Raw genomic sequence first — 24,416 nt, forward strand, 5'->3', positions numbered from 1 at the left:
ACTGCGACAATCCTGGGGTGATGCAGCTCTGGGTAACCCGATGTGGTATCAGGGCTTGGATCGTCGTGATGGGGACGAACGGTTGAAGATTGTCGATCGCCAGATGGCTGAAGAGTGTCGATCGCGAGACAGTCGAGGGTCCGAGTCCGATAGCCAAGAGTGCGCGGTCGATTGTCGAACGGCGACCGCGACGTTCGGCGGTAGCTACAGAGAAGTCTGAAAAAGCGACGTCGTGAGACGGAGGATGCGAAAAGATGAAACGAATGAAATACGAGACTATGCTCTGAATAGGTGTATGGAATGGTGGTGAGGCGTTCCTCACGAGGGGTTGGAATGGAAGCCGGACGAGGGAATTCGCGGTGCGTAACGAGTGGATGGTGAGACTAGCTCGAGGGGATGGGTTGGCGTAAGGGTCGGTCGGGATGTACGTGGTTTGCGACCACGACTATGCGATGGAATAAGAGAATGAAAATAGCATCAGAGGGCTGAACCTCGGGTGACTGGAGGAGTGATTGACGGCGGGATCCAGATTCAAAGTGTTGTCGGTCTCAGATGTTGTTCGAGATGCTTGATGACAGCGACGGGACCTGATGGTGTCGTGTAAAGGGAGAAGGCAAGGAGATGAGAGACAGACGAACAGACAAGGCAATGAAGGAGTCGAATCTGGGGAGGGGCCTGGCCAGACGCAGTTGGGCTGTTGAACAAAAGCCAAGGGCAGGAGGCAAGGGGGGGTAGGGAGTGGAGGGGGAAGTCACCATGCAAAGGACCAACAGGCGACTGGACCTGGGCCCGTCGTGTCCGGTATTGCTCTATAGCCCCTGTCAACGGTGGCATTAGGCGATTACGGTGGTGCATTGGCGGGCAACCTACAGGTGTCAGTCCGCTGGAAAGAGTCGCTCAAGAACGCCTGAGGACGCCTTTACCCCCCGCTAGAGGACCTGCCTCGAGATTGGGCTCCGCAAGGGGCTGCGTTTTAGCGAAACGCAGCACATTCAACTTTCCACGTTGATTGGTCTAACCTGGTCTGGTGGCACCGTCTCTTACTCTCGTCCCCACTCATCATTGGCCAAACCTCCTGGCCTGCTCCCCATCCTTCTCCACCAACTCCTGTCCGCCTGCCCACCTGGGACACACCTGCTGTAGGACCGCGGGAAGGTGATGCTCCCGCACTCAAGTGTTCTCCGTTCCTCGACGGACTTTGAGAGGTCAGACCGACCGAGACCAGCCTGGAAGACATGCCGCTCCCTCCCTTTCGGGGACGGATCGTGAGCGTGCACTCGCTTTGGTCTTCTAGACGAGAACAGTCGCGGTTCTCTCCTCTGGGAGACCGATGGGAATTCAATCGGAGGCCGACCCCTTGGTGCTCATCTTTGTGTCAGTTCGTCTTTACCAAGATCGTAGTATTCTTTGCGCGACCCAAAAGAGACTCGGGAGTCTAGACCCGTCCATGTTGTGTGCTCTGTTGATCGTCTCCACGCCAGAGACAACCGTTGGATCCATGGCGGGGTTTTCAAACACGCGGACACAAGGGTCCAATTACCATGGCAAGACGTGAACATCATAACCCTTTGGAGGGTTTACTGACCATAGGGGCTGCAGAACCTTCAACTTCACCAAGTTTTGAGCGGTCGATGATCGCCCACACCACATTATCACCGATGACTCTTGGAGTGCCATAGGTGCCCCCGTCTGGACCCGACCGTGCCGTACATCTTAGCCACATGCAGAATGCGAACACTGAAGAGACACTGAGGAAGGAGACAGGCACCGCTTTGTCATGTGGGCATGCCGCCGCTTGACAGCCGAGGCCACGACTGTTCTTCCCCGGGCAAACCAGTGGTAACAAGTCGACCCCCGTATCTTCCTTCCGCCCGCACGATTGCCGCGACACGTAATCTGAAAATGGAGCATGTGGCAGCTTGACTGCTGCAGCGCCTGGCTCGAGACGGCAGCTGTCGGACGACGTTCGATCTTGTAGAGTGTCCCTGTCAATCTGGTGACAGAAGACTGACAGTGCTACAAAGGAAACCCACGATTTGTGCAGGATTGGTGACAGTTGTCAATGTCCCAACGATATACGGGAGCGGAAAGGGTCACAATGCATCGCAGAGAGTTCTATGGGTATGTGCCCCTATAATGCTGAACATAGAAAAGTAGGCTCAAAATGTAGGGAGAGCTTATGGTCGATCCATCTATGCGTCAGGCTTTTGGCTTTGCCCCCTGAAAGGCTTAAGCATGCTCGGTGACGACCTCGTGGTAAAAGCCGCGATGGGAGGCTTGGAGCAGACCATGGGCGAAGGTTTTCGTGGCTGAGATGCGAGCAAAGGGGAGTCTCACGTGCACCGCCTCCTCTCTTTCACAGTCAGACAATGCCAGTCCATTGAGGTGTATTTTTTGGTGAGGCGAGGCGATGATCAGCCCCTATCTCATCTTGCTATTTTTGGACCAGGCACGAGTCGCGATTGACCTGTTTCTTGCAGGCAAACACGAGCCATGCCAGAGCTCGTATTCCGAGCCACCGCGTATCGCTACCTATTGCTACCGTGGCCAACATCTGCATTTCCTGTTGATGTTTTGATGACGGAGGATATCGGGCCTTCGCGTCTTGATTTTGCAAACGATATGAGATGCATCTCTTGCCCGCATTGCTGGTCGATGAAACGTAGACAAGCAATGGGACAAGAGGACCAAAGGACGACTGAAGCCTGTAGAGGCCGCCCAAGACTGACTAGCGCCACAAGAGGGTGTTTCAGCATGCCGCTCTGGCGCTGGAGGAACCCCGAAGCCAGGCCTGGCGGGCAGTACTTCGCCCTGGTAATTGCTGGCACAGCATTCAGGAGGCTCCACTAACATGGCACAGTGTCTGTTCATCTGGGAAAGGGGGTTGGGCAGGCAGGTACTTGCGATCGTCGCGGAGACTGGATTGGTGATGACTTACTCGCCCCTACTGTCTGTGTGTGGATCGCAGTGGACAGGGCGCAGTGTGCACAAGTACTGTGGGCGCTGTATATGTGTGGACTGTACCTCACCTCACCTCAGAACACTACCTACTTATTGGCAGAGGACCTCGTAGCTGAACCTGGAATTCCCCAGCTGCAGGAATGCTTGCTTGCTGCGGTGCCAACGCCAATAGCGACTGGACCCTTCGGTTACTTGCGTCAGGTGGAAGGCAGGTATTCGTAGAACTTGCATCATCGCTCACGCCGACTTCTAAATCATCCCGATGCCAGCCACTTCGTCCAATGCAACGCTGGGCGGGCCGTCGATGAAAAAAAAAAAATCCACTCCCAGCACGACAGGGCTTGGAAGACAAGGCAGAAAAGCACGGTGGATGCATCGCACCAGCATGGAGCGCGGGAGGCGATCTTCGCTCTTCGCTGTCCGCCGGGCTCGCATGCAAGGGCCACCCGAGGGCCGGGGCGTGACGTAGTGCCTCCTGAGTCCCGCTTTTTTCTTTTCTGGGCAGTGGATGCCGTGGTTGAGGTGGTTCCGGGGGGAGAAGCAGGTCTGTGTCGCGTATGTACTGTGGTGTACCCGCCGCTTGCCGCCGCCGCGATGACGGGGATGCAGTGCCGGTACTGGGCTGCAAGTACCTTCGTCTCTGGGCCGTCTAGGCATCGTGTACCATGTGCAGGTTTTTCACGAGGCGGCATGGCGGGATTGAGGGCAATGGGGAGTGGGCTCGGGCTGTTCTGGTGGAATTTTTTCGTACTCGTGCCCAAGGCAACGGAGCAACCGAAGCAGTTGATGAGAGGCCGAAAAAAGAGCATGATGCAAGCTCAGCCACAGCTGGAGCTGATGGACGGCTCAGATGTCACTCACAGTTGAATTTACCTTGCCTGCCTGGCCTGTTAGGTACCATTTCCCACCGGGACGACCCAGGCTAGCCCGGTTCTTGCAGGTGCAGTGCCCATCAGCGTCAGCAGTCCGCCAGTCACCAAGCACCAACGCAACGCCATCATCCCAGATTCACACCATCTTCCCCGTAGACCCTCTTTTAGCTGTTGTCTCGTCCACGTCCTACCCAGATCGCACAAAGCCTCCTGTTCCCCCTTTCTCCCCTACACCCTGAAAACTGTACCAAACATCACTCATTCCCACCTTTCCCTTTGGTGGTGAGCCCTGCACTTGTTGTATCTTCATTACACCACTTTTTCTCATCAGGGGCCAGCTGTCACTCCTTGACAACTTCTGCACATCCTGTCGCCCTACGAGATTCTAGCACGAAATACCACTGGGCTCTGATACTGCTGCGTCGGCATTGAACCTGGACGCGGAGATACACAATTTGACATTGCTGTTGCGACTCTATCTTCACAGCGTCTCCTCACCTCCACATCGGCCGTCTGAGGTTACAATACACCTCCTCGAACCTTAATAACAATGGCTTACCGCGGCGGCGGGCCTAACGACTACGAAGGTCACGATTTGCAGGACCTTCCACCCGGGAGCGGCAACGGCAGCAGGGTAAGCTTCCATCATGCCCCTTCCCAACTTTTTCCAGACGTACTCGTCAATCAACGTAATGACTGACATGCACGTTGCACACAGTATCACTTGCCTCCTCAGGACGAAGGTGTTGATGATGTTGGCCAATCCCTCCTCCGCGACCCTCATGCCCGCGGCACTTCCCCCTACGAACACCATCTCGGTGCCCAAGAACCACCAGCCCGTCCGGTCTCGGCCTACAGCTTGACAGAATCGTACGCTCCAGGTGCTGGCTCGCGAACTCCTGCCCCTCCCCCCGACAATTTTGGCGTTGGCACGGGCTACAGCCAAGAGCTTGACCCTCAGAACGGTGGCTTCGGCTATGGCCGGCCCGCCTCGACCGTTGATACGGACGAGAGCTGGGTCCGCCGTCAGCAGCCTGGTGCCCAGACCGGCGGTCTCAAACGCTACGCAACCAGGAAGATCAAGCTTCAGCAGGGTTCCGTCCTCAGCATTGACTATCCCGTTCCCAGTGCTATCAAGAATGCCGTGCAGCCAAAATACCGCGATGTCGAGGGCGGCAGCGAGGAGTTCATGAAGATGCGCTACACTGCCGCGACCTGTGATCCTAACGACTTCACACTGAAGAACGGTTACGATCTGCGGCCCCGCATGTACAACCGACACACCGAGGTCCTCATCGCTATCACGTACTACAATGAAGACAAAAACCTGCTGTCTAGAACGCTGCATGGTGTGATGCAGAACATTCGAGACATTGTCAACCTGAAAAAGTCAACATTCTGGAATAAGGGTGGCCCTGCCTGGCAGAAGATTGTCGTCTGTCTTGTTTTCGACGGTATCGAGAAGGCTGACAAGAATGTTCTCGATGTGCTTGCCACGGTCGGTATCTACCAAGACGGAGTCGTCAAGAAGGACGTTGACGGCAAGGAGACCATCGCGCATATCTTTGAGTACACCAGTCAGCTCTCGGTTACTCCGAACCAGCAGCTCATCCGCCCCGTCGACGATGGCCCCTCGACTCTTCCCCCGGTCCAGTTCATCTTCTGTCTCAAGGGCAAGAACAGCAAGAAGATCAACTCGCACAGATGGCTCTTCAATGCCTTTGGTCGCATTCTGAACCCTGAGATCTGCATCCTGCTCGATGCCGGTACTAAGCCCAGTCCGCGTTCGCTTCTCGCGCTGTGGGAGGGATTCTACAACGACAAAGATCTTGGCGGTGCCTGTGGTGAGATTCACGCTATGTTGGGCAAGGGCGGCAAGAAGCTGCTGAACCCTCTGGTTGCCGTCCAGAACTTTGAGTACAAGATTTCCAACATTCTGGACAAGCCTCTCGAGAGCTCTTTCGGCTACGTTTCTGTCTTGCCTGGTGCGTTCTCTGCCTATCGTTTCCGAGCCATTATGGGTCGGCCCTTGGAGCAGTATTTCCACGGCGATCACACTCTGTCCAAGATTCTTGGAAAGAAGGGCATCGACGGCATGAACATTTTCAAGAAGAACATGTTCTTGGCTGAGGATCGAATTCTCTGCTTCGAGCTCGTCGCCAAGGCAGGCCAGAAATGGCATTTGAGCTACATCAAGGCTGCCAAGGGCGAGACCGACGTTCCCGAGGGCGCCGCTGAATTCATCAGCCAGCGTCGTCGTTGGCTCAACGGTTCATTCGCCGCCTCTCTTTACTCCCTGATGCACTTTGGGCGTATGTACAAGAGCGGTCACAACCTCATCCGCATGTTCTTCTTCCACATCCAGCTCATCTACAACATCCTGAACGTAATCTTCACCTGGTTCAGTTTGGCCTCGTATTACCTGACCACGTCTATCATCATGAACCTTGTCGGCACACCGACGGAGGCGTCTACAGACTCAGCGGCACACACTGCCTGGCCCTTCGGCGACAGCGCAACGCCCATCATCAACTCTATTCTCCAATATCTTTACCTGGCTTTCCTCGTTATCCAGTTTGTTCTGGCTCTGGGTAACCGTCCCAAGGGTTCCAAGTTTACCTACATTGCATCATTCGTTGTCTTCGGTTTCATCCAGACCTACATCCTGGTGCTTTCGGGATACCTTGTTGCCAGAGCCTTCAACACTCCTATTGGCGATCAAATCAGTCTCGAGTCCGGTAAGGCTTTTGTCGACAGTTTCTTCGGAGGCGACAACGCGGCTGGTGTTATTCTTGTCGCCCTTGTCACGATTTACGGCCTCAACTTTATTGCCTCGTTCATGTACCTCGACCCCTGGCATATGTTCCACTCGTTCCCCTATTACCTGGTTCTGATGTCGACGTACATCAACATTCTCATGGTGTACGCATTCAACAACTGGCATGACGTGTCTTGGGGTACCAAGGGATCAGACAAGGCCGAGGCTCTGCCTTCTGCTCACATCAGCAAGGGTGAGAAGGGCGAGGAGGCAGTTGTTGAGGAAATCGACAAGCCGCAGGAGGATATCGACAGCCAATTTGAGCAGACTGTGCGCCGTGCCCTTGAGCCTTTCAAGGAGGTCGAGGAGGTTGAAAAGCGGGATGTCGAGGACTCTTACAAGTCTTTCCGTACCGGTTTGGTCGTTTCTTGGCTCTTCTCCAACGCGGCTCTCATTGTCTTCATCACTACTGACGACTTCAACGCTTTTGGTTTCTCCGTAAGTGCTTCAATCTCTTGTCTCGCTATGCTGAGCTAACACGAGTTCTAGAACGACCCCAATGGACGTTCCGCGGCCTTCTTCTCCTTCCTGCTGTACTCCACGGCTGTGCTGGCGCTGGTTCGTTTCACCGGTTTCCTCTGGTTCTTGGGCAAGACCGGCATCATGTGCTGCATTGCCAGGCGGTAAGCTGGGTCTTACTCGCCAAAGCACAAGCACAGGCTCGCCCTTGTGGCAGCTCTGTACCTTACGATTATGGATTCTCAAGGAAAGTTTGTACAAGCTGTGTGGTTCACTAGAAGGACTCGGCGGCGTTTTTTGTGTTGTACCAAAGTGGTTTTACAGTAATAAGGCACAAAACTATTCCCAATCTTTCGCCGCCACCCAAAAAGGCTACGTGTAGGATCTCCGGGGTATCATACCTTTGTTACAGTACATGAAGATCAAAATTCACGTCTTGATTCGATATCCATCATGTGCAGTGACTGTTGCTTGGAATCGTACTACCTTACTAGCTTGCCTACCTTAGTGTATGTACCTTCGGAAGATCTTCGGATGATTTGACAATGTCTTTGACTCCTGGCTTATCGTTGATAAGGCAGGGATGGATGGCATCACTGAAACCCCCCCCCCCACCAGTTAGGCGGATAGTGGCAAGCGTCAGGCGTTCATCCGCTCAATACAACAACCAAACCCCTTTGACGACGACGAAACACAACTGCGCGCTGCCACAGACCTGCAAGCTCCCCTACAGACTGCAAACCACTCTGGCCAGCCGTGCATCTGCTGGTGGTCCCGTCCCTCCCGTCATCTCCATCTTCGCGAGCCGCTTTCAAATAGAGGGGTTGCCTTGGCCAGGTCCACGGCCCGCGCAGTCGCCATGTTGAAGATTTGGTCCATGGTATGTTGCCGCGCTCCAGGCAAGGCTACTTCGCAGACTGACGTCTCTGGACGCGCTTATAGAAAAAAGAGCAGCAAAAAGCTGAGAATGCGGAGAACGCAGCAGCAGGCGGCAAGAAGAAGAAGGTGACGGCAGCGCAACTACGCGTGCAAAAGGGTTTGTGGCTCCCCTCCCCCCACGACCCCGATCGCCACGACCTGACATGTCGCTAACTTGCTGCTTGCGCCCAGATCTGTCGGAGCTCTCCCTGGGCAAGACGATGAAGACAGACTTCCCCGACCCGGACGACATTCTGCACTTTACGCTGACGATCGAGCCGGACGAGGGCATGTACCGATCAGGCGTGTTCAACTTCACATTCGACATCAACCAAAACTTTCCGCACGATCCCCCAAAGGTGCGGTGTAAGGAGAAGATTTACCACCCGAACATCGATCTCGAGGGCAAGGTGTGCCTGAACATTCTGCGTGAGGACTGGAAGCCTGTGTTGAACTTGAACGCCGTCATCGTCGGCCTGCAGGTGCGTTCCTGGAAACATACCCCCTCTTTGTGGCTCCGCAGCGAGTAGTCGGCTTACCTTTTTGATCGGCAGTTCCTCTTCCTCGAACCGAACGCCTCGGATCCCCTCAACAAGGAGGCTGCAGAGGATCTTCGATCGAACCGCGATGGCTTCAAGCGCAATGTTCGCGCCTCGATGGGCGGCGGCTCCGTTAAAGGCATAAGCTACGACCGGGTGCTGAAATGAGGGCGAATTGGAAGAAGAAGTCTGAGGCGGCGAGATAGAAGCATAGTGACTGTTGCAGCGGGATCGAAATGTCGACTGACCCGCCGGTTGACCTACAGGTGGTCCCCGGCTGGGTGCAGAGGAGCATTCCAGACGAGAAGCATTCCCAGCGGGTAAAGGTGGGCGCGGCGAACAAGGACATAGGCAGAAGCATGCAGCATTACATGGCGTTTTCACATTCTGCGGGCAGACGAGACTGGTGTCTGGGTCTCTGACTGTGGTGATGCGCGTTTGGACCTAACATGGAGAAGTCACACTCGATTTGACCGGGCCAGGCCACGGTGGACATGAGCAGCCAGGCGCAGCACGCGGCGACCGGAGCACGACCGGGCTAGTGACTCACTGACGACAGCCTCGCCTCCGATGATCGTGGCCTCCGGTCGGCTTCCGTTGCTTCTCCAGGATCGGAGGCACAGCTACCTACCCCTGACCACCGGTCCCCGGCGTGGCCCCGACATCGTGTCACTGGCTGGCAGCGATTTGTGTACGGTGGATGACTCCCCAGTGTGTAGCTCCATTGAAACGCTCCAGCACCGGAGGGGAAACCGGCGAGCCGACAGTCTGTGGGATGGGCCCTGGGGCCCTGAAATCGGGGCGTCGAGCAGGCATTCAGGGCACACTCCACGAGCGGATCTCAGGGCACCGGCCAGCCAGGGCACTCACTCCACACCGACAAGTCAGTCAGCAGTCAGACTTGCAGCGACCGGATGGTAGCGTCTACCCCTCGTCAGGCCCAGACCCCTGCGGCGCCTCAAGTCGCCACTACCAATCACGAGCTTTCCGGGGCGGTGCTCCACATCACAGCTCATCCCTCCAACAACGGTTCGCCGCAAGCAGGAGCAGCCCAGAGGTGCAGCGCCGAAGTCGGTGAGCTCTGACACTCTCTGCTCCAATAAAAAATTTCCCCATTGAATTGACCTTGGTCATCGGTCAACTCCCTCCGAACACTTAAACTTGACTCTCAAACCCATTCCATTACCATCTTCCCTCCATCTCCCTCCTCGTCCGATTCCCCCAATCTCCCCTCAATCACACATCAGTCACAATGGCTTCCCGCAGCTTCTCCAAGGCCCTGCGCCCCATGGCGCGTCAATTGACCGCCACCGGCACCCAGCAGCGCACCTTCGTCGCCGCCAGGAGCTTGGTGCGAGCTTCCGCTCAGGTCACCAAGGCCTTTGCCGGCCCCGTCCAGCAGCAGGCTCGCGGTGTCAAGACCGTCGACTTTGCCGGTCACAAGGAGGACGTCTACGAGCGTGCCGACTGGCCCCAGGAGAAGCTCCTTGTACGTTTTCCGCCCCTTCCCATCCACCTCACCTCACCTTGGTGCGCGGCTGTGACGGGACTTTACCGCCCGGTCCACCATGAGCGACTTTAGGGACATGTGACTAACAATTGCCCAAAGGACTACTTCAAGGACGACACCCTCGCCCTCATCGGCTACGGCTCGCAGGGTCACGGCCAGGGCCTCAACCTCCGTGACAACGGCCTCAACGTCATCATCGGCGTTCGCAAGAACGGCCAGTCCTGGAAGGACGCCCAGCAGGATGGCTGGGTCCCCGGCAAGAACCTGTTTGATGTTGATGAGGCCATCAGCCGTGGTACCATCATCATGAACCTCCTCTCCGACGCCGCTCAGAGCGAGACCTGGCCCGCCATCAAGCCCCAGCTCGTCAAGGGAAAGGTATGCCCCCTGTCATGAGAACAACACCTGTCTCTCAAGCTTTCTTCAGCGCGAGTCATGTGGCTAACCTTATATTCTAGACCCTCTACTTCTCCCACGGCTTCTCCCCCGTCTTCAAGAAGGAGACCAAGGTCGACGTCCCCACCGACATTGATGTCATCCTCGTCGCCCCCAAGGGCTCCGGCCGCACCGTCCGCTCCCTCTTCCGTGAGGGCCGCGGCATCAACTCCTCCTTCGCCGTGTTCCAGGACGTCACTGGCAAGGCCCGCGAGAAGGCCCAGGCCCTCGGTGTCGCCATCGGCTCCGGCTACCTGTACGAGACGACCTTTGAGAAGGAGGTCATCTCTGACCTGTACGGTGAGCGTGGCTGCCTGATGGGCGGCATCCACGGCATGTTCCTCGCTCAGTACGAGGTCCTCCGTGAGCGCGGCCACAGCCCCAGCGAGGCCTTCAACGAGACCGTCGAGGAGGCCACCCAGTCCCTGTACCCCCTGATCGGTGCCAACGGCATGGACTGGATGTACGAGGCCTGCTCCACCACCGCCCGCCGCGGTGCCATCGACTGGAGCCCCAAGTTCAAGGACGCCCTGAAGCCCGTCTTCAACGACCTGTACAACGCTGTCGAGGACGGCACCGAGACGAGGCGTTCGCTCGAGTACAACGGCCAGAAGGACTACAGGCAGAAGTTCGAGGCTGAGATGGAAGAGATCCGCAACCTCGAGATCTGGCGCGCCGGCAAGGCTGTCCGCAGCCTGCGTCCCGAGAACCAGAAGTAAAGCAGTGCGTCATGATTGGCCCGCGGGGCAGCGCGGGGAAGGGCCTGTCAGAAGTGTTTCATTGCTTGGGAACTTGGGCTTTTTATGTGGGGGGATCGTGTACTCTATGCTGTGCGCTCGGCGGCTTTTCTGGGAATCTGGGCTTCCCCAAAAGTTTGATATCCGTTGAGCTCGCTCAATCTATGCTTTTCGCGTCACCAACCCTTTATTTTTTCATCATTTGTCTTTTTGTCCGTCCCTTGAATGATCAGCGCGTGATGTCGCACCGTAGCTCATGTGGGTTGGTGCCGTGGCACCATGTACCAATGAGGCGGCTGCTCAATGTCTTTGTGTGCGTGATGTCTGTGAAGTCGGCCTGGGCATTTTGGCCGACGGCCGAAATCGCTGCGGCCCTGTTGCTCTCGCCCTGCAGGCCCATGTCCCAGATGCATGCTCCCTTGGTTTTTTTTTTCGAACCCACCGCTCACCCCCATGCACGAACGAATATTAGCAAATGACGCGGGTTCCAAGCTGGTGGTTGTGGGTTTGTGGGAGGGGGGTCCGGCACGTGCCGCCAGCTGTCGATGTGAGTCCTGTCCCTTGGCTATCTCCCGGCAGTTGCTTGTGATCTTGCTGAAGGAGGACCGTTTCCTTATGCCTGGGAGCGGGATTTAATGGCGCACACCTTTGTCATATCTCACAGTCGTACGCTACTCTGGGATTATCATGTACACGGTCAAACCTAATGTCCATCGGTTCGGTGGTGTAGTTGGTTTATCACGTCAGTCTAACATCTGTTCCGCAGAGTTCACTGAAGGTCGGGAGTTCGAGCCTCCCCTGAATCACTTTTTGAGTTTTATTGCCATTCATGCGTGGTGCTCGAACCATGGTCAGCCGTCAGCCACCCTGGTTGGTTGCCCCTATCCTGTGCTGCGACGCTTTTCTTTTTGTTTTCCCCCTCGCTCTCTGCAGCAGGGTGCTGCTGTGGGGCAAATGACGGAGGGACGGGGTGACCCAGACGTGGCCAGTCGCCAGTGGCAGTGCCTGCGGTACCTGCATCGTGTGCGGATGCGGTTACTGGGTCAACGGCCCTTACATGCCCGCCGATGCGCTGGGAGGTGCTGTTTTCTGCCACGGGCCACTGACATGGGCTGGCCACGGGCCTGTTCAGGGCACTCCAGTCGCTGGAGGGACGGCACGGGGGGGCGGGCCACCTCGCTGGGGGCTGGTAGAGGTAGACGGACAGGCACCTACCTAGGTAGGTGAGGTAGGTACCTAGGGAGGTAAAGTACCGTACCTTAGGTAGGTACCTAAGGTGCCTTGCCTTGCCTTGCCTTGCATTGCCTTATGGAACAGATAATTCAGTTCGTATTCTATTTCGAACAACATCAACAGAGCCATTTCCTTCTTCATTCATCCTTTGGCATATGCTTCCATTCTTGAAAACACACTCCAACACACGGCGTCCTGCATCACCCTCTGCCTTGTACCGACCACCATGGCATCGCCGCTGTCCCCAGCGAAACCCTCATCCCTGAACATCGCTACACCGCCCACAACCCGTCGCTACGACCAGTCACGGTACGAGGTTCAGGCCTACACGGAGCAATCCACCACGACTGCCACCACAACCACAACCGCAGCCCCCTCTACATCCTCCCCCAGCGGCATCGACATCGACGCCTCCAGCTCGAGCACTCGTCACGCCACGGCTGCCGTCGAAGACAGCCCCCTGCAGCAAAAGCAGCAGCACAAGCAGCAGCTCAAGTTTGGGAAGGAGAACAACATGTCACCTCCCAAGCAGCGCCATTCGCGCATCATGTCTGGGAACGAACTCTCCCCCCTCAAAATCCTCACCACGGGCGAGCCGAACCCCGAGCGCCAGTTCTCCCCAGCCCGCGGCTCCCGCAAGAGCCTCATGTCCCCCGACAAGCGGTTCCCCGTACGGGTCAGCAACCCCATCAGCGAGACAGCCGACAAGAGCCCAAGTGATGCCGCCGGCGAACGCCCAGACATGCGGGAGCGCACCATGAGCCTCGATGACGCCCTGCGAAGCAACAAGGGTCTCAGCCACGCCATTGACATTTTTGAGGATGACACCGTCGACGACTTTGGTCGGGCGCACGACACGTCGCCCGACGCGACCGACCGCCTCGACAGGGACGACCACGGCGACGACACGGAAGTCCATCACGAGGTGACCTACGACGACTCGGTTGGCCCTGACGATACCATGACGAGCACCTTCAGTGCCTTTTCCGCCGTGCCCAACCTGACGACCTTTGCGCGGCTGGGCAACAGCCCGCCAAAGACAAACGGCCTAGACGACGGCATGACCCCCCGGGGTCGCCCTGGCCCCTCGCCCGCGAGATCACAACGCCCCATGTCCTACCACCCAGACTCGTCCGGCAACACGACAAACCTCCTCATGGACTTTACCGAACACCAGCGCCATCCCGGCAAGTCGCCCGGGAAGAGATTCACGACCGGCACCGGTTCTGCCGTCCCCGCCACTCCGGCGCGGCAGATGGGCAACCTGCTCGACTTTGACATTCCCCCGCTACCCACGCCGCGCAGCATCCCGACCATCACGCCGCGCGAGCTCGAGAGCCTCAAGTCGAGCTTCCTCTCGGAGATCAGCAGCCTCAAAGCGTCCCTCAGCGGCAAGGAGGCGGAAGCCCTTGCCCTCAAGACGGCGGTCGGCGACGCCGAGAAGCGTGTCGGCGAGTGCATGGAGAAGGTACGCGAGATGTCGTCCGAAAAGGAGCACCTGACCGCCGAGAAGGAGGGCTGGGAGAAACGGAGCCGCGAGATGGAGACGGTGCTGCGCAGCGTCAAGGAAGAGATTGTCCGCAGCCAACGCGAGACGGAAGAGCTGGAATACAAGCTGTCGGAGAGCGAGGCGCGCCGTGAGGCGGCTGAGAACATGGCCCAGGAGGCCGAGAGCAAGCTCGCCGGCATGCGCGCCGGCAGGGCGTCGGAGGACAGTGCCAGATCCGACAAGAGCAGGAGCCCCGGCGCCAAGGACGCCTCGAAAGAGGTCGAAATGGCCGTCGAGCGCGTGGCCCGTGAGCTGCACGCTCTGTACAAGAGCAAGCACGAGACCAAGGTGACGGCGCTGAAGAAGAGCTACGAGGGTCGCTGGGAGAAGAGGGTCCGCGACCTCGAGACCAGGCTCGAGGATGTGAGCGAGGAGAACGAGCGCCTGCGCCTCGGACGGGATGCGACCATGACGCGCGTTGATCCTGCCGAGCAGGCAGCCGAGGAGGAGCGCAAGGCGCAGGCAGTCCGTGACGCCGCGCAGATCCGGCACCTCGGCGCCGAGGTCGACAAGCTCGAGGCCATGATGCACACGATCCGCGACGACAATGGCGAGCTGCGGACTCTGCTGGAGCAGGAGCGCGTCGAAAAGGGCGAGCTCGTGCAGCTGGCCGAGGAGATGATGTCGATGCAGAGCTTCGTCGCCGCGGAGAAGCAAAAGACCCAGCCCAAACCTCAGGAGCCCGCCCCCCGGCCCGACCGCACGCCGGTGCGCACGCCTGCCAAGGCCAGGACGCCGGGGCCGGCCGTCAGGATGCCGCAGCCCGACGGCTTCCGCAGCAGCGTCACGCGTGCGTCCGGTCTCAAGGCGCCCGGCAGCTCCATCGTCATGCCTGGCAGGAGCGCTGGCGCGGCGAACCACGAGCGGACAAGGAGTGGCACAGCAGGCCTGCCCAGACCAGGGAGTGGGTTCGGCGCACGCAGCGGTATCATGAGCTCGATCGAAAAGATGGGCAACTATCGTGGACGCGCCGAGTAAGGGGTCACGGAGAAAGAGAGAGAGAGAGGTGAACATGAGCGGGGGAGGAAAGGATGATGGTCATGTCTGGATGAAGTCTTACGATGCACGGGGTCAGGTACGGCCGACGCATTGATGTCCGGGACTGTTTTGGTTGTTTCGAGTCAAGGGAAGGGAAAAAGCCGCCTCCCCCTCAGACACATCTATCTCATGGTCCGGGATGGCTCCCTGAACGGGCGTTTCGGCGTGTGGGCGGTATCTTTTGTTTTGCCTCTCTTTTCTTACGTTTGCATAGGATGACGGGGTGTGTGTGTGTGTGGTTTAATGAGATCAGACGAGCGCACGAATGGCGAATATGAACAAGATGCAGGTTTGGTTGGATCATGAAAGGGGGAGGAGGGGGGTTTAGGGTTTGGGAATCCTGTATTCATCTCCCCGTCATGGAACCGTTGAGGGTATCGACGTCTTCGTAAACAAAAACTTGGCCCGACTTTTGACTTGCGCCCCTCTGCGACTGGCCCTCGCTTCGTGTCCTTCATGCGTAGTGCGTAGCGGGGCGTTCCTATCTATGCGCAAGACACACATTGTATGTCCATCTCTTTTTGGCGCTTCCTTTCTCTGCCCCGTCGTGTTTGAGGGCGTCACTCATGAATGCCCCAAGAAGAAGCCCATGCAGTTCGCCGCTCGCGAGAAAAACAAAACAGTTCATCATGAAATAGGGTCGGCTGCGGCGCCGTCACTCCAGCGGCAGCCTCTCATGCTTGAACGGCTTCTTGCCGTCGCCCTCGCCGTAGGCCAGGGAGACCTGGCCCTGGCCGCGCAGCTTGTACTTGTAGATCATGAGGCCCTCGAGGCCGACGGGCCCGCGGGCGTGGATCTTGTTGGTGCTGATGCCGACCTCGGTGCCGAAACCGTAGCGCATGCCGTCGGCCATGCGCGTCGACGCGTTCCAGTAGCAGCCGGCCGAGTCGACGGCGGCCATGAAGCGCTCGGCGGCGTCGGCGTCGGCGGTCAGGATGAGGTCCGTGTGCTTGGACGAGTGGGCGTGGATGTGGGCGACGGCGGCGTCCTGGTCGGGCACCGTCTTGACGGCGAGGTCGAGGGAGAGGAACTCGGTGCGGTAGTCGTCGGGCTGGACGTCGACGAGCTGGGCCGCGGGGACGGCGTCTGCGTCGTCGGCGGCGGCGAGGGCGCGGACGGCGGCCTGGGCGGCGGCGTCGAGGTGCAGGGTGACGCCGGCCGCGAGCAGGGCGCGGGCGGCGGCGGCAAAGGGCCCGTCGGGCTGCTGCAGGGCGGACTCTTGCACGAGCAGCGTCTCGAGGGCGTTGCAGGCGGCGGGGTAGCTCGTCTTGGAGTCGACGAGGACGTTGGCGGCGAGCGTGGGGTCGGCGTCGGCGGCGAGGTAGGCGGCGCAGAGGCCGTCGGCGTGGCCGAGGACGGGGATGCGCGTCGTGTTCTTGATGGTGCGGACGAGTTCGTTGGAGCCGCGGGGGATGACGAGGTCGATGAGGTGGTCGAGGGCCAGGAGCTCGGGGATGACGTCGCGCGTCGTGACGAGCTGGACGGCCTGGTTGGGCACACGGGTGCCGTCGAGGGCCTTGGCGATGACGGTGGCCACGGCGACGAAGGACCGCGTCGACTCCTTGCCGCCCTTGAGGATGGCGGCGTTGCCGGACTTGATGGCGAGGGAGGCAATGTTGGCGATGACCTCGGGCCGGGCCTCGAAAATGATGAGAAGGACGCCAATGGGGCAGGTGACGCGGTCGAGGGTCAGGCCGTCGTCGAGGCGGGTGCGCAGAGTGAGACGGCCGATGGGGTCTTCGAGGTCACGCACATCGAGGATGCCCTTGAGCATGTCCTCAAACTTGCCCTTGCGGCCGAGATCCAACCGGGACACGAGACTCTGGCTCAAGGTGCCATCGGCGGCTGCCTTCCGGGCGAGCTCTACGTCTTCGGCATTGGCCTTCAGAATGTCTTCTTTGGAGGCGGCAAGAGCATCGTGGATGGCTGTGAGAGCGTCGTTGCGGGCTGATGTGGGGAGGGTCGCCAGAACGTGGGAGGCCAACTTGGCCGATTGGGCGCAGTCAGCGGGCGATGCGTTGGTCAGAGACATTGCGAATAGGGTTTGGCAACTCGTCGAGGGGTATCGTGAGCTGGATTCGCGTGGTGTTTGCTCTTTCCTTTCGTCCCGATCCTGCTCCGTGAGTCAAGTTCAAGGTGGGATGAGGCATTATGTCAGCCAAGACTTGAGCCACCCCCGCTGTGCCACACACCATCGGATCGCGGTGAGGTGAGGCTGAAACGACCACCCGATGCGACCAGAAGCTCCTTCTTTCCTCGTCCTCGTCCTCGTCCTGGCCCAGCCTGGCGCTGCTGCCTCTGCGCTGCTGCCTCTGCGCTGCTGCCTCTGCGCAAACCGCGGCCCCTCCCCTCATCGCCTCCGTGAGCCTAGGCCCTCCATCCGTCATCTCCTTGATGGACCTACCTATCCACGACTGGCTTGCTCACCCTCCTTTCTCTCCCCGCCTCTTTCAAAATCACCTCGGCATCTTTATTAACCCCTTGTCGGGCGTATCAGATCCCACGCGAAACTAGGCCGGCGAATCCACACGATGCCGCCCGACACCGGATCCGCCACACCACCCCCCCTCCCCTTCTCTCTCCAGTGCTTCGCGAACAGAGCACGCCAGATAACCTGGCAGCATGGGGCCTCCACCCCCCTCGAATCGGTGCCGAACTTCCGAAATTCCGGCGCTGATGGCCTGTTGTTCTTCGATCTTGTCCACTGGAATCCTGCTTGGACTAGCCCCCGCGCTCCAGGATGCATACACCCACCCTGCCGCACCCTACAACCCTACTGAACCACCCACGGCGCCCAAAGCACCAACCCGAGTCGCCTCGAGCAGTGAGGACCAGGCCCCCGTCGCCGTTTCCACCGGCAATACCGTAGCATGTCCGCTGAGTGCGGTCGGCTTCCCGTGTAGGGGCTAGCTCCGCCGATGTCGAAGCCGATGCTTTGTGGGGGACGGATGCATCTCCCATTTCTTAAGGCTGGGGTGCTGCACTGCCTTTTTATTCTCCCCTTCCTTTGGCCTCTGCGTCGTTGTTTTGTCCAAGGTGCCCTTAGCAAGCCATTGTTCTGACAGTGACGCCCGTTGGTCCCATTACTAGGGGCTCGTCATCGCGTGCGCATTAACCTTAAACTGCCTTCCATGTCGCCGGCGGATACCACTGCAACGGTAGCTGGCCGCAAGAATGACGGCCTCCGGAGCCGACGAGAAACACCCCGCCGAGTCGCCCAAAACCGCCAGACATGATCAAAACGCAGCCCAGCAGCGACACTCGGTCGACAGCCTATCCATCCACAGCCAGGCCTCGCATGGCAGTCAGCATGGCGAAAAGGCATCACGTCGAGCATCGGAAGAACCAGATGTGTATGGGGCCGACACTGAACAGCCTGGAGCCAGGGTGACATCGCCCATTCGAGACAGGTCGCGCGCCGCCTCAACTCGCTCACGCCCCATCTCTGTCGTGCCGGCCTCGAGGCGTAGAGGCTTCCTCGGCCGGCTCACGCTGATTCCCGAGCTGGAGCGACCACAAGAGTATTCGAACAAGACAAAATGGTGCATCACTGCCGTGGTCGCTCTGGCAGGCAGCGCTAGCCCGCTCGGCTCGGCCATTTTCTACCGTATGTCCTTCCCGCAAAGTTAGTTTCCTGCCACCACGTCGACTCGCTTACACGAGATAGCTGCCCTGCCGCAGATGGCTATCGACCTCAACACGAGCACGACAAAGGTCAACTTGTCAGTCTCCCTCTACATGCTGGCTATGGCCATATTCCCCCTCTGGTGGTCGTCATTTTCCGAGGTCATGGGCAGGCGCAACATTTTGCTCGTCTCTTTTGCCCTGTTTGTCGTCTTTTCCGTCTTGAGCGCCATCAGCACCAATGTCGACATGCTCGTCGTCATGCGATTCTTCGGCGGCGGTGCAAGCGCCAGCGTGCAAGCCGTCGGCGCTGGAACCATTGCCGATATCTGGGAGCCTCGCGAACGAGGACGTGCCATGAGTACATTCTACTTGGGGCCATTGGTTGGGCCGGTAAGCGCTACCTCTCCACAAGTGCATAGCAATAGCTGACAGGACAGCTCCTCGGACCCATCCTGGGTGGCGTCCTGTCCGAGGCCTTCGGCTGGCAATCGACCATGTGGTTCCTGACCATATACGGCGCAATCGTCCTGGTCTGCCTCTTTTTTTGCTTGCCCGAGACCCTTCCAAGGCGCAAGCCTGTCGTTCCTCCGGCTGCTGTTCGGGAGACGGCTGGTGGCAGCAACAGTCCTGCGCTATCCCGCACACGGACGACCGAGTCGATCAAGCAAAACACCAAGAAGGCAACGGCACTGTTCAGGAAGCTCATCGTCGACCCTTTATCCGTGCTCACGTATCTGCGCTTCCCGGCCGTCGCCATCACAGTCTACTACGCCGCCATCACGTTCGGCTCGCTCTTTGCCCTCAACATCTCCGTCCAGGCGGCATACTCGACTGATCCCTACAACTTCAACCAGTCCATTCTCGGTCTGCTCTACATTGCCAATGGCGCCGGCTACATTATGAGTTCTCTGCTCGGCGGCCGCTGGCTCGACCACATCATGACGCGCCAAGCGCAAAAGGCTGGTCGCTACGACACGGACGGTAAACTCATCCTCCTTCCCGAGGACAGGATGCGAGAGAACATGTGGATCGCCGGCACGGTCTATCCCGCCAGTCTGCTGCTCTACGGCTGGACGATCCAGCACGGCGTCTTTTGGTTCCTTCCCCTCATCTTTCTCTTCACATTTGGCGCCGCCTCCATGCTGGTGTTGTAAGTTTCCATCCAGTCCCCGCCTCTAGGTCACGTCACGCCGTCATGGCTAACCTAACGTTCCTCGCAGCGCCGCCGCCACGACCATGCTGACCGAGTTTATGCCAAAGCGCAGCTCCGGCGGCGTCGCCGTGAACAACTTTGTGCGCAACATCTTCTCGTGCGTCGGCGCCTTGGCCGCGCAGCCCGTCATTGACGGCATTGGCCACGGCTGGCTTCTGACGATCCTGGGCGTCTTCACGTGGGTGACGGGGTATTTCTGCATCTGGATCTTGAGGAAGAAAGCGCCCGTGTGGAGGATCAGCATGGACAAGGCGTTGAATTCATAGCGTTATGCCTGGATTGTTTGCACAGACGGCTCGAGTCGAGAGACATTATGAGAAATGAATTTGACAGATGAGATTGAATGGCTGTATCTATGCAAGGTGAATCATGATGCCAATGAATGATCCGATGACGTGCCATGTTGCTGATGGCGCCTCATTCGGATGTACGCGATGCCAAGCCCGTCGGAACCTGGGGCACGGAGATGCGTCAAGAAGCGGCCGACATGAACATCAATGTTGCCGGCGGAAGACGACCGTCTCCCGTGTCCTATTGACATGGTCCATGTGCGCCGGCTGGATCCATAGACTTGCCATGGCGGAAGGGGGGGGCGGGGGGGAGAGGTCCCCTCTCATGTCACTCTCAACAAGCAATACATGATCATAACAACCCTGAGCCATCCCTCAGAACGCCGGCCGAGGCGCACGCGCTGCGCCGGGCGTCACTCCGATCTATGCTTGCTTGTCTTGGTTCTGGTACGGACCCTCTACTTGAATACACATCGGATTCACCAGGCTGGGGACGGTGGACAACAGGAACACACAACCCCTCCCCCTCCCCTTTCGTCCTCTTTCCATCATGCTACCCAGTCCAGATCAGACCTCAATGGTACGCCGCGTTGCGTGCCGTGCTGGCGTAGGATACTCCTCAGAGTGAAAGACGGGGAATTCTCAAGCCTACTGCTTCATCATGATGTTCGTATGCACATGGAGTGAAGACTGTGTCCTGCCTTTTCACAGTCCTTGGCTTTTCAGAGTCTAAAGTATCTGGATACTAGGTGCTGAGGCTGAGCCAGTGGTTAATGCTGCGGGCGATCAATCACACGCCCACAACGCGGCAATTTTCTCCTGTCAAATGCGCTTTATCATCGAGTAGAGACTCCTGACGCCAGTTCTAAGCAAGTCATGTCTAGCTGTCCCGCGGCTTGGGAATGTCGTCAACAACATCCTGCAAGGACACAAAGGCGCCAGCCCCCCCATTCTCCCGCAAATCATCAAGCAGCACACTTGTTTGCGCGTATACTTCCTCCAGTGCCGAACGAGACGACTTGCCCAGCGAGACTGCAAGTAGTGCTTGTTAGCATGGGGATGATAAGTGAGAAGGACGGTATAGACTTACGAAGAATCGCGGAGTTGAGTTCTTCCGCAACCGCGACCCGCCCTTTCTTATCGAGCAAGTGAGCCACCTCCTTCTCTTTCAGAGGATTTGTGTACGCCAACAGCGCGTAGATGTCGCCTAACGCCTTCGTCACCTCTCTCCGGGGATCATTCACGTATTCCGCCTGCAGAGCCTGGCCATATTGTAAAGTTTCAAGCTCGAGACGCTCGAGAATGCCCGTCTTGCCAGCCCCATCGTCCATATCGTGATCATAAGCTCCATTCTCGGCGCCGTTGGCATCAAGATCCATCTCCTGGTGGGGGAAATTGGAAGCTGCATGTCCGTTCGACTTCTTGCCTTCTGCTGCTGTTCTCAACTCTGCCGCCGAACGGACCATTTCGATAAACTTTCGACATCGCAGCCTGAAGTATACCTGCTCGTTGTCCTTGAGAACATCGCGATAGCAGGCATCGGTATGCTTGAGCGCCTTGTCAATATCTCCTTCCAAGACAGCTCTCCTGATGTCTGTGGATTGATTAGCAGCGACCATAGCAACGTGTGTCATGGTGAGCCCATACGTTGCCTCTTTGTAGCGTGTTCGTCGTCCTTGACGTTGATGTCGCCTATGACTGCGTTGGGATCCAGACTGAGGGCCTTTTTTTCGCCTTGTATCTCCTGGGCGAAGGCTCTCGCCGACTCAACGTAGCCATCGTGTTGGAGGAACTGCAGGACCAGTGCTTGGATCATGTCTGTTTCCTTCATGTTGTGCGCAAGACTCGACGTGCTTGTCCTTGCTATTTCTTTTCGTACATGAAGCTTCTCTTTCTGTGTATCCTTGTCAGCGACGAATAAGCGTGAGGTGCGGGGCCTGTCATGACCTACCGCCATCATGTTGTCGATGTCATATGTGAATGGTGACTGCCCGAAATTGACCCGAACGTGCTCGCCCGTCTTCTTGAGCCCAACTGATGGATAGAGATTCCCCTTAATGTCCTTAAACACGTGCCCGAGCATGTGGCCGTTTTTGGTGTAAAACGCCGACCCTGTCCGAAAATTGACACCACATCCGATAACATCGTTGGTCGTAAACAGAGGACCGTACGACTTTCCCCCGCTGTGGGCGGCATAACAGTGGCCATCGTCGCCGTGGTAGCCCCAAGATTCGGGCTCCCAGCCTGGGGGCCTGGAGAGGGCCACAGACTTGCCAGAAAACCCAATGCCAACCATGGTGTCGTCGCGCTTGCCTGATAGGATGGTGACCTCATAGTAGTAGATACCGCACTGCGGTGGCATGTAGTGGTCTGCTCGTATGCTGTATGCTTCGTGTTCTCGCTCGCGCTCGCTCTGGCCTCGTGGTCCGCTATATCTGATCTCAAGACCGTCGGCGAGCACCTCGAGCGCGCCGTACTTATCGTCCTTGTTCCACTTGGTCGGCAGTGACGACACGGCATCATCTTCTTCAGACGGCGGCGGTGGCTTCTCGACAACGTCGTATGCCAGGCCTCGATGTGACGGGGACTTGCTGTGTAGTGTAATGGCACTTGGACTCGCTGGTGAGGAAGCCTGGTTCTGCGAATCTCTCTGGGCTTGAAGCTTCAAGCGGTGCTGCTCCTGCAACCTCTGCACAAATGTTGATCCGGCAAGGTATGACGGGACGAAGAAGGCCTTGCCGTCTGCCGAAGCCGAGTCGTTGGAGGGATCCTGGCTCGCCATGTACAGATTGAAGGCTTTGGAGAAGGACGGCAGCTGAGAACTGTGTCGCCACGGCCTCGCCGCGTGTCCTGCGCCGTTTGTGTCCGCCTCCATCCCGTCTCTTGCCGTGCCGATGTTATAGCTTGACGTGGTATCGAAGGCCGCGTCGTCGGGTGCGTTGAGGAGGTGTGAAATGACCGAGGTGCGCCCCGGATGGGTTAGAAACGAAGGTGTCGAGTCGTTGGGGCCTGTTGAAACGACCGAGGCGTAGGAAAAGCGACGAGGCAAGAGTCCCGAGCTGGAAGCAGGTGTGTCCGAATCTTGAAAGCCCTGGGAACCTTGTTGGTAGGGGTTCGTCATAGTGAGGGGTCGTCAATAGCCGGGCAAGGGCGATGCAGCCAGCGACCGCGACGTTAACCGGAGGGCCGGCGGCAAGACTTCGGATGCCTCCTCGGACCAAGAACCGGAATCGAAGAGTAAGTGTTCAGTCAAAGGAGGAACACCTGGTTGGTAACAGGACAAGCTCCCGTCCTGCGATCCAAGGGGGACGAGGTCGTTTGGTCGGTAGATAAGAGTTGGGGGCTTCGGTGTTGTCAACGGATAGGCCGTGTCGTCACGTCGGAGCTAGATGGCTGGTGTCCGTCCAGTACTCGTTTCGGGTGGAGTGAGGGTTGTACGCGTCGTCCTCAAGGTTCGATGATCAAGCCTACGTCCTGGAGCTTGGCTAGCGTAACACACACGCCGCAAAAGCTACTGTTTGGTTTACGATGGCAGTCGTACGTTGTTGCGGGCACGAAAGAAGGTCGTCCGGAAGGTCGAGATGGGCGGAGAGTATACCTATGCACAGGTAGGTGGTACCCATGGACGTCCCGTCATGCACCTCGCTGGACAGCCCCCCCAGCCAGTGCCGATTACAGCAGGGCGTCCCATCACGCGGGTGGTCTCCTTGGGCCGTCGCATCAGCTAGGCCGGCTTGGTCGAGCGCTAAGCAGAGTCGGTCACAGCGCCCTGCACCCACAGCCCAGTACCAGGTGGCAGTGTGAGGCGAGCCACCCCGCCCATGCCAGCCCCAGCTGGCGGGTCCAACAGTGGCCGTGAACAGCAATATCGTCACTGATAATTCGTTGGGGCTGCACTCACCACGTTCGCTGCCCAAGGTCAAACTCAGAGTCGGCGACGCGGGAGTTGCCTATAATTACCCTCCAATCCACCGACGTAATGATAAGTAGAATTGCGACGCAACACATCAGCCAGAGGTTCGACAGGTAACTGTCTCTTCCTTGGGTACCTACCTAGGTAGCTCAGTTGGAAGGTATTGTGGATTCAAACCGAAGACGTTATCCGACAAGGAGCTCGCGAATCGCACACGGCTTACCTAATCTTGCTGGCCAGCCCGCAACCTCGCGTCTTCATCGCCATCAATGCGCCTGGCTAGACAGAGTCGCTGTTGGAGGCC

The 24,416-nt window shown here is 58.1% G+C and overlaps 7 protein-coding genes and 1 non-coding gene across 8 annotated transcripts; 6 read left to right on the forward strand and 2 right to left on the reverse strand.

The window, feature by feature from the left end:
* Positions 1 to 4,383: 4,383 nt before the first annotated feature.
* CHS2 (Chitin synthase, class 2) lies at positions 4,384 to 7,278 on the forward strand (the record flags this gene model as incomplete). Its single annotated transcript, XM_028641656.1, has 3 exons — positions 4,384 to 4,467; positions 4,552 to 7,089; positions 7,141 to 7,278. 3 exons carry the CDS (start codon positions 4,384 to 4,386, stop codon positions 7,276 to 7,278), a joined length of 2,760 nt encoding a protein of 919 aa, XP_028494422.1.
* Positions 7,279 to 7,969: 691 nt separating this feature from the next.
* UBC12 (NEDD8-conjugating protein ubc12) lies at positions 7,970 to 8,735 on the forward strand (the record flags this gene model as incomplete). The annotated part of the gene is made up of 4 exons (XM_028641657.1): positions 7,970 to 7,990; positions 8,053 to 8,146; positions 8,221 to 8,510; positions 8,583 to 8,735. 4 exons carry the CDS (start codon positions 7,970 to 7,972, stop codon positions 8,733 to 8,735), a joined length of 558 nt encoding a protein of 185 aa, XP_028494423.1.
* Positions 8,736 to 9,819: 1,084 nt separating this feature from the next.
* On the forward strand, positions 9,820 to 11,231 carry ILV5 (Bifunctional acetohydroxyacid reductoisomerase; the record flags this gene model as incomplete). The annotated part of the gene is made up of 3 exons (XM_028641658.1): positions 9,820 to 10,056; positions 10,177 to 10,455; positions 10,536 to 11,231. 3 exons carry the CDS (start codon positions 9,820 to 9,822, stop codon positions 11,229 to 11,231), a joined length of 1,212 nt encoding a protein of 403 aa, XP_028494424.1.
* Positions 11,232 to 11,964: 733 nt separating this feature from the next.
* Positions 11,965 to 12,055, forward strand: D7B24_007550. The gene has a single exon. It is a non-coding gene; the product is annotated as a tRNA-Val (tRNA).
* A 653-nt stretch (positions 12,056 to 12,708) lies between these two features.
* Positions 12,709 to 15,009, forward strand: D7B24_007551 (uncharacterized protein; the record flags this gene model as incomplete). Its single annotated transcript, XM_028641659.1, has 1 exon — positions 12,709 to 15,009. The coding sequence occupies one exon, from the start codon at positions 12,709 to 12,711 to the stop codon at positions 15,007 to 15,009; it is 2,301 nt and encodes a 766-aa protein (XP_028494425.1).
* A 715-nt stretch (positions 15,010 to 15,724) lies between these two features.
* Positions 15,725 to 17,101, reverse strand: D7B24_007552 (uncharacterized protein; the record flags this gene model as incomplete). Its single annotated transcript, XM_028641660.1, has 1 exon — positions 15,725 to 17,101. One exon carries the CDS (start codon positions 17,099 to 17,101, stop codon positions 15,725 to 15,727), a length of 1,377 nt encoding a protein of 458 aa, XP_028494426.1.
* A 1,142-nt stretch (positions 17,102 to 18,243) lies between these two features.
* D7B24_007553 (uncharacterized protein) lies at positions 18,244 to 20,175 on the forward strand (the record flags this gene model as incomplete). Its single annotated transcript, XM_028641661.1, has 4 exons — positions 18,244 to 18,676; positions 18,737 to 19,086; positions 19,134 to 19,846; positions 19,917 to 20,175. The coding sequence occupies 4 exons, from the start codon at positions 18,244 to 18,246 to the stop codon at positions 20,173 to 20,175; spliced, it is 1,755 nt and encodes a 584-aa protein (XP_028494427.1).
* Positions 20,176 to 21,079: 904 nt separating this feature from the next.
* RANBP9 (Ran-binding protein 9) lies at positions 21,080 to 23,320 on the reverse strand (the record flags this gene model as incomplete). Its single annotated transcript, XM_028641662.1, has 4 exons — positions 21,080 to 21,231; positions 21,290 to 21,793; positions 21,847 to 22,093; positions 22,151 to 23,320. The coding sequence occupies 4 exons, from the start codon at positions 23,318 to 23,320 to the stop codon at positions 21,080 to 21,082; spliced, it is 2,073 nt and encodes a 690-aa protein (XP_028494428.1).
* Between the last annotated feature and the right edge of the window lie 1,096 nt (positions 23,321 to 24,416).

This window comes from Verticillium nonalfalfae (genome assembly GCF_003724135.2).
Source record: "Verticillium nonalfalfae strain VnAa140/NRRL 66861 chromosome Unknown scaffold_60, whole genome shotgun sequence".
Classification (NCBI taxonomy): Eukaryota; Fungi; Ascomycota; class Sordariomycetes; order Glomerellales; family Plectosphaerellaceae; genus Verticillium; species Verticillium nonalfalfae.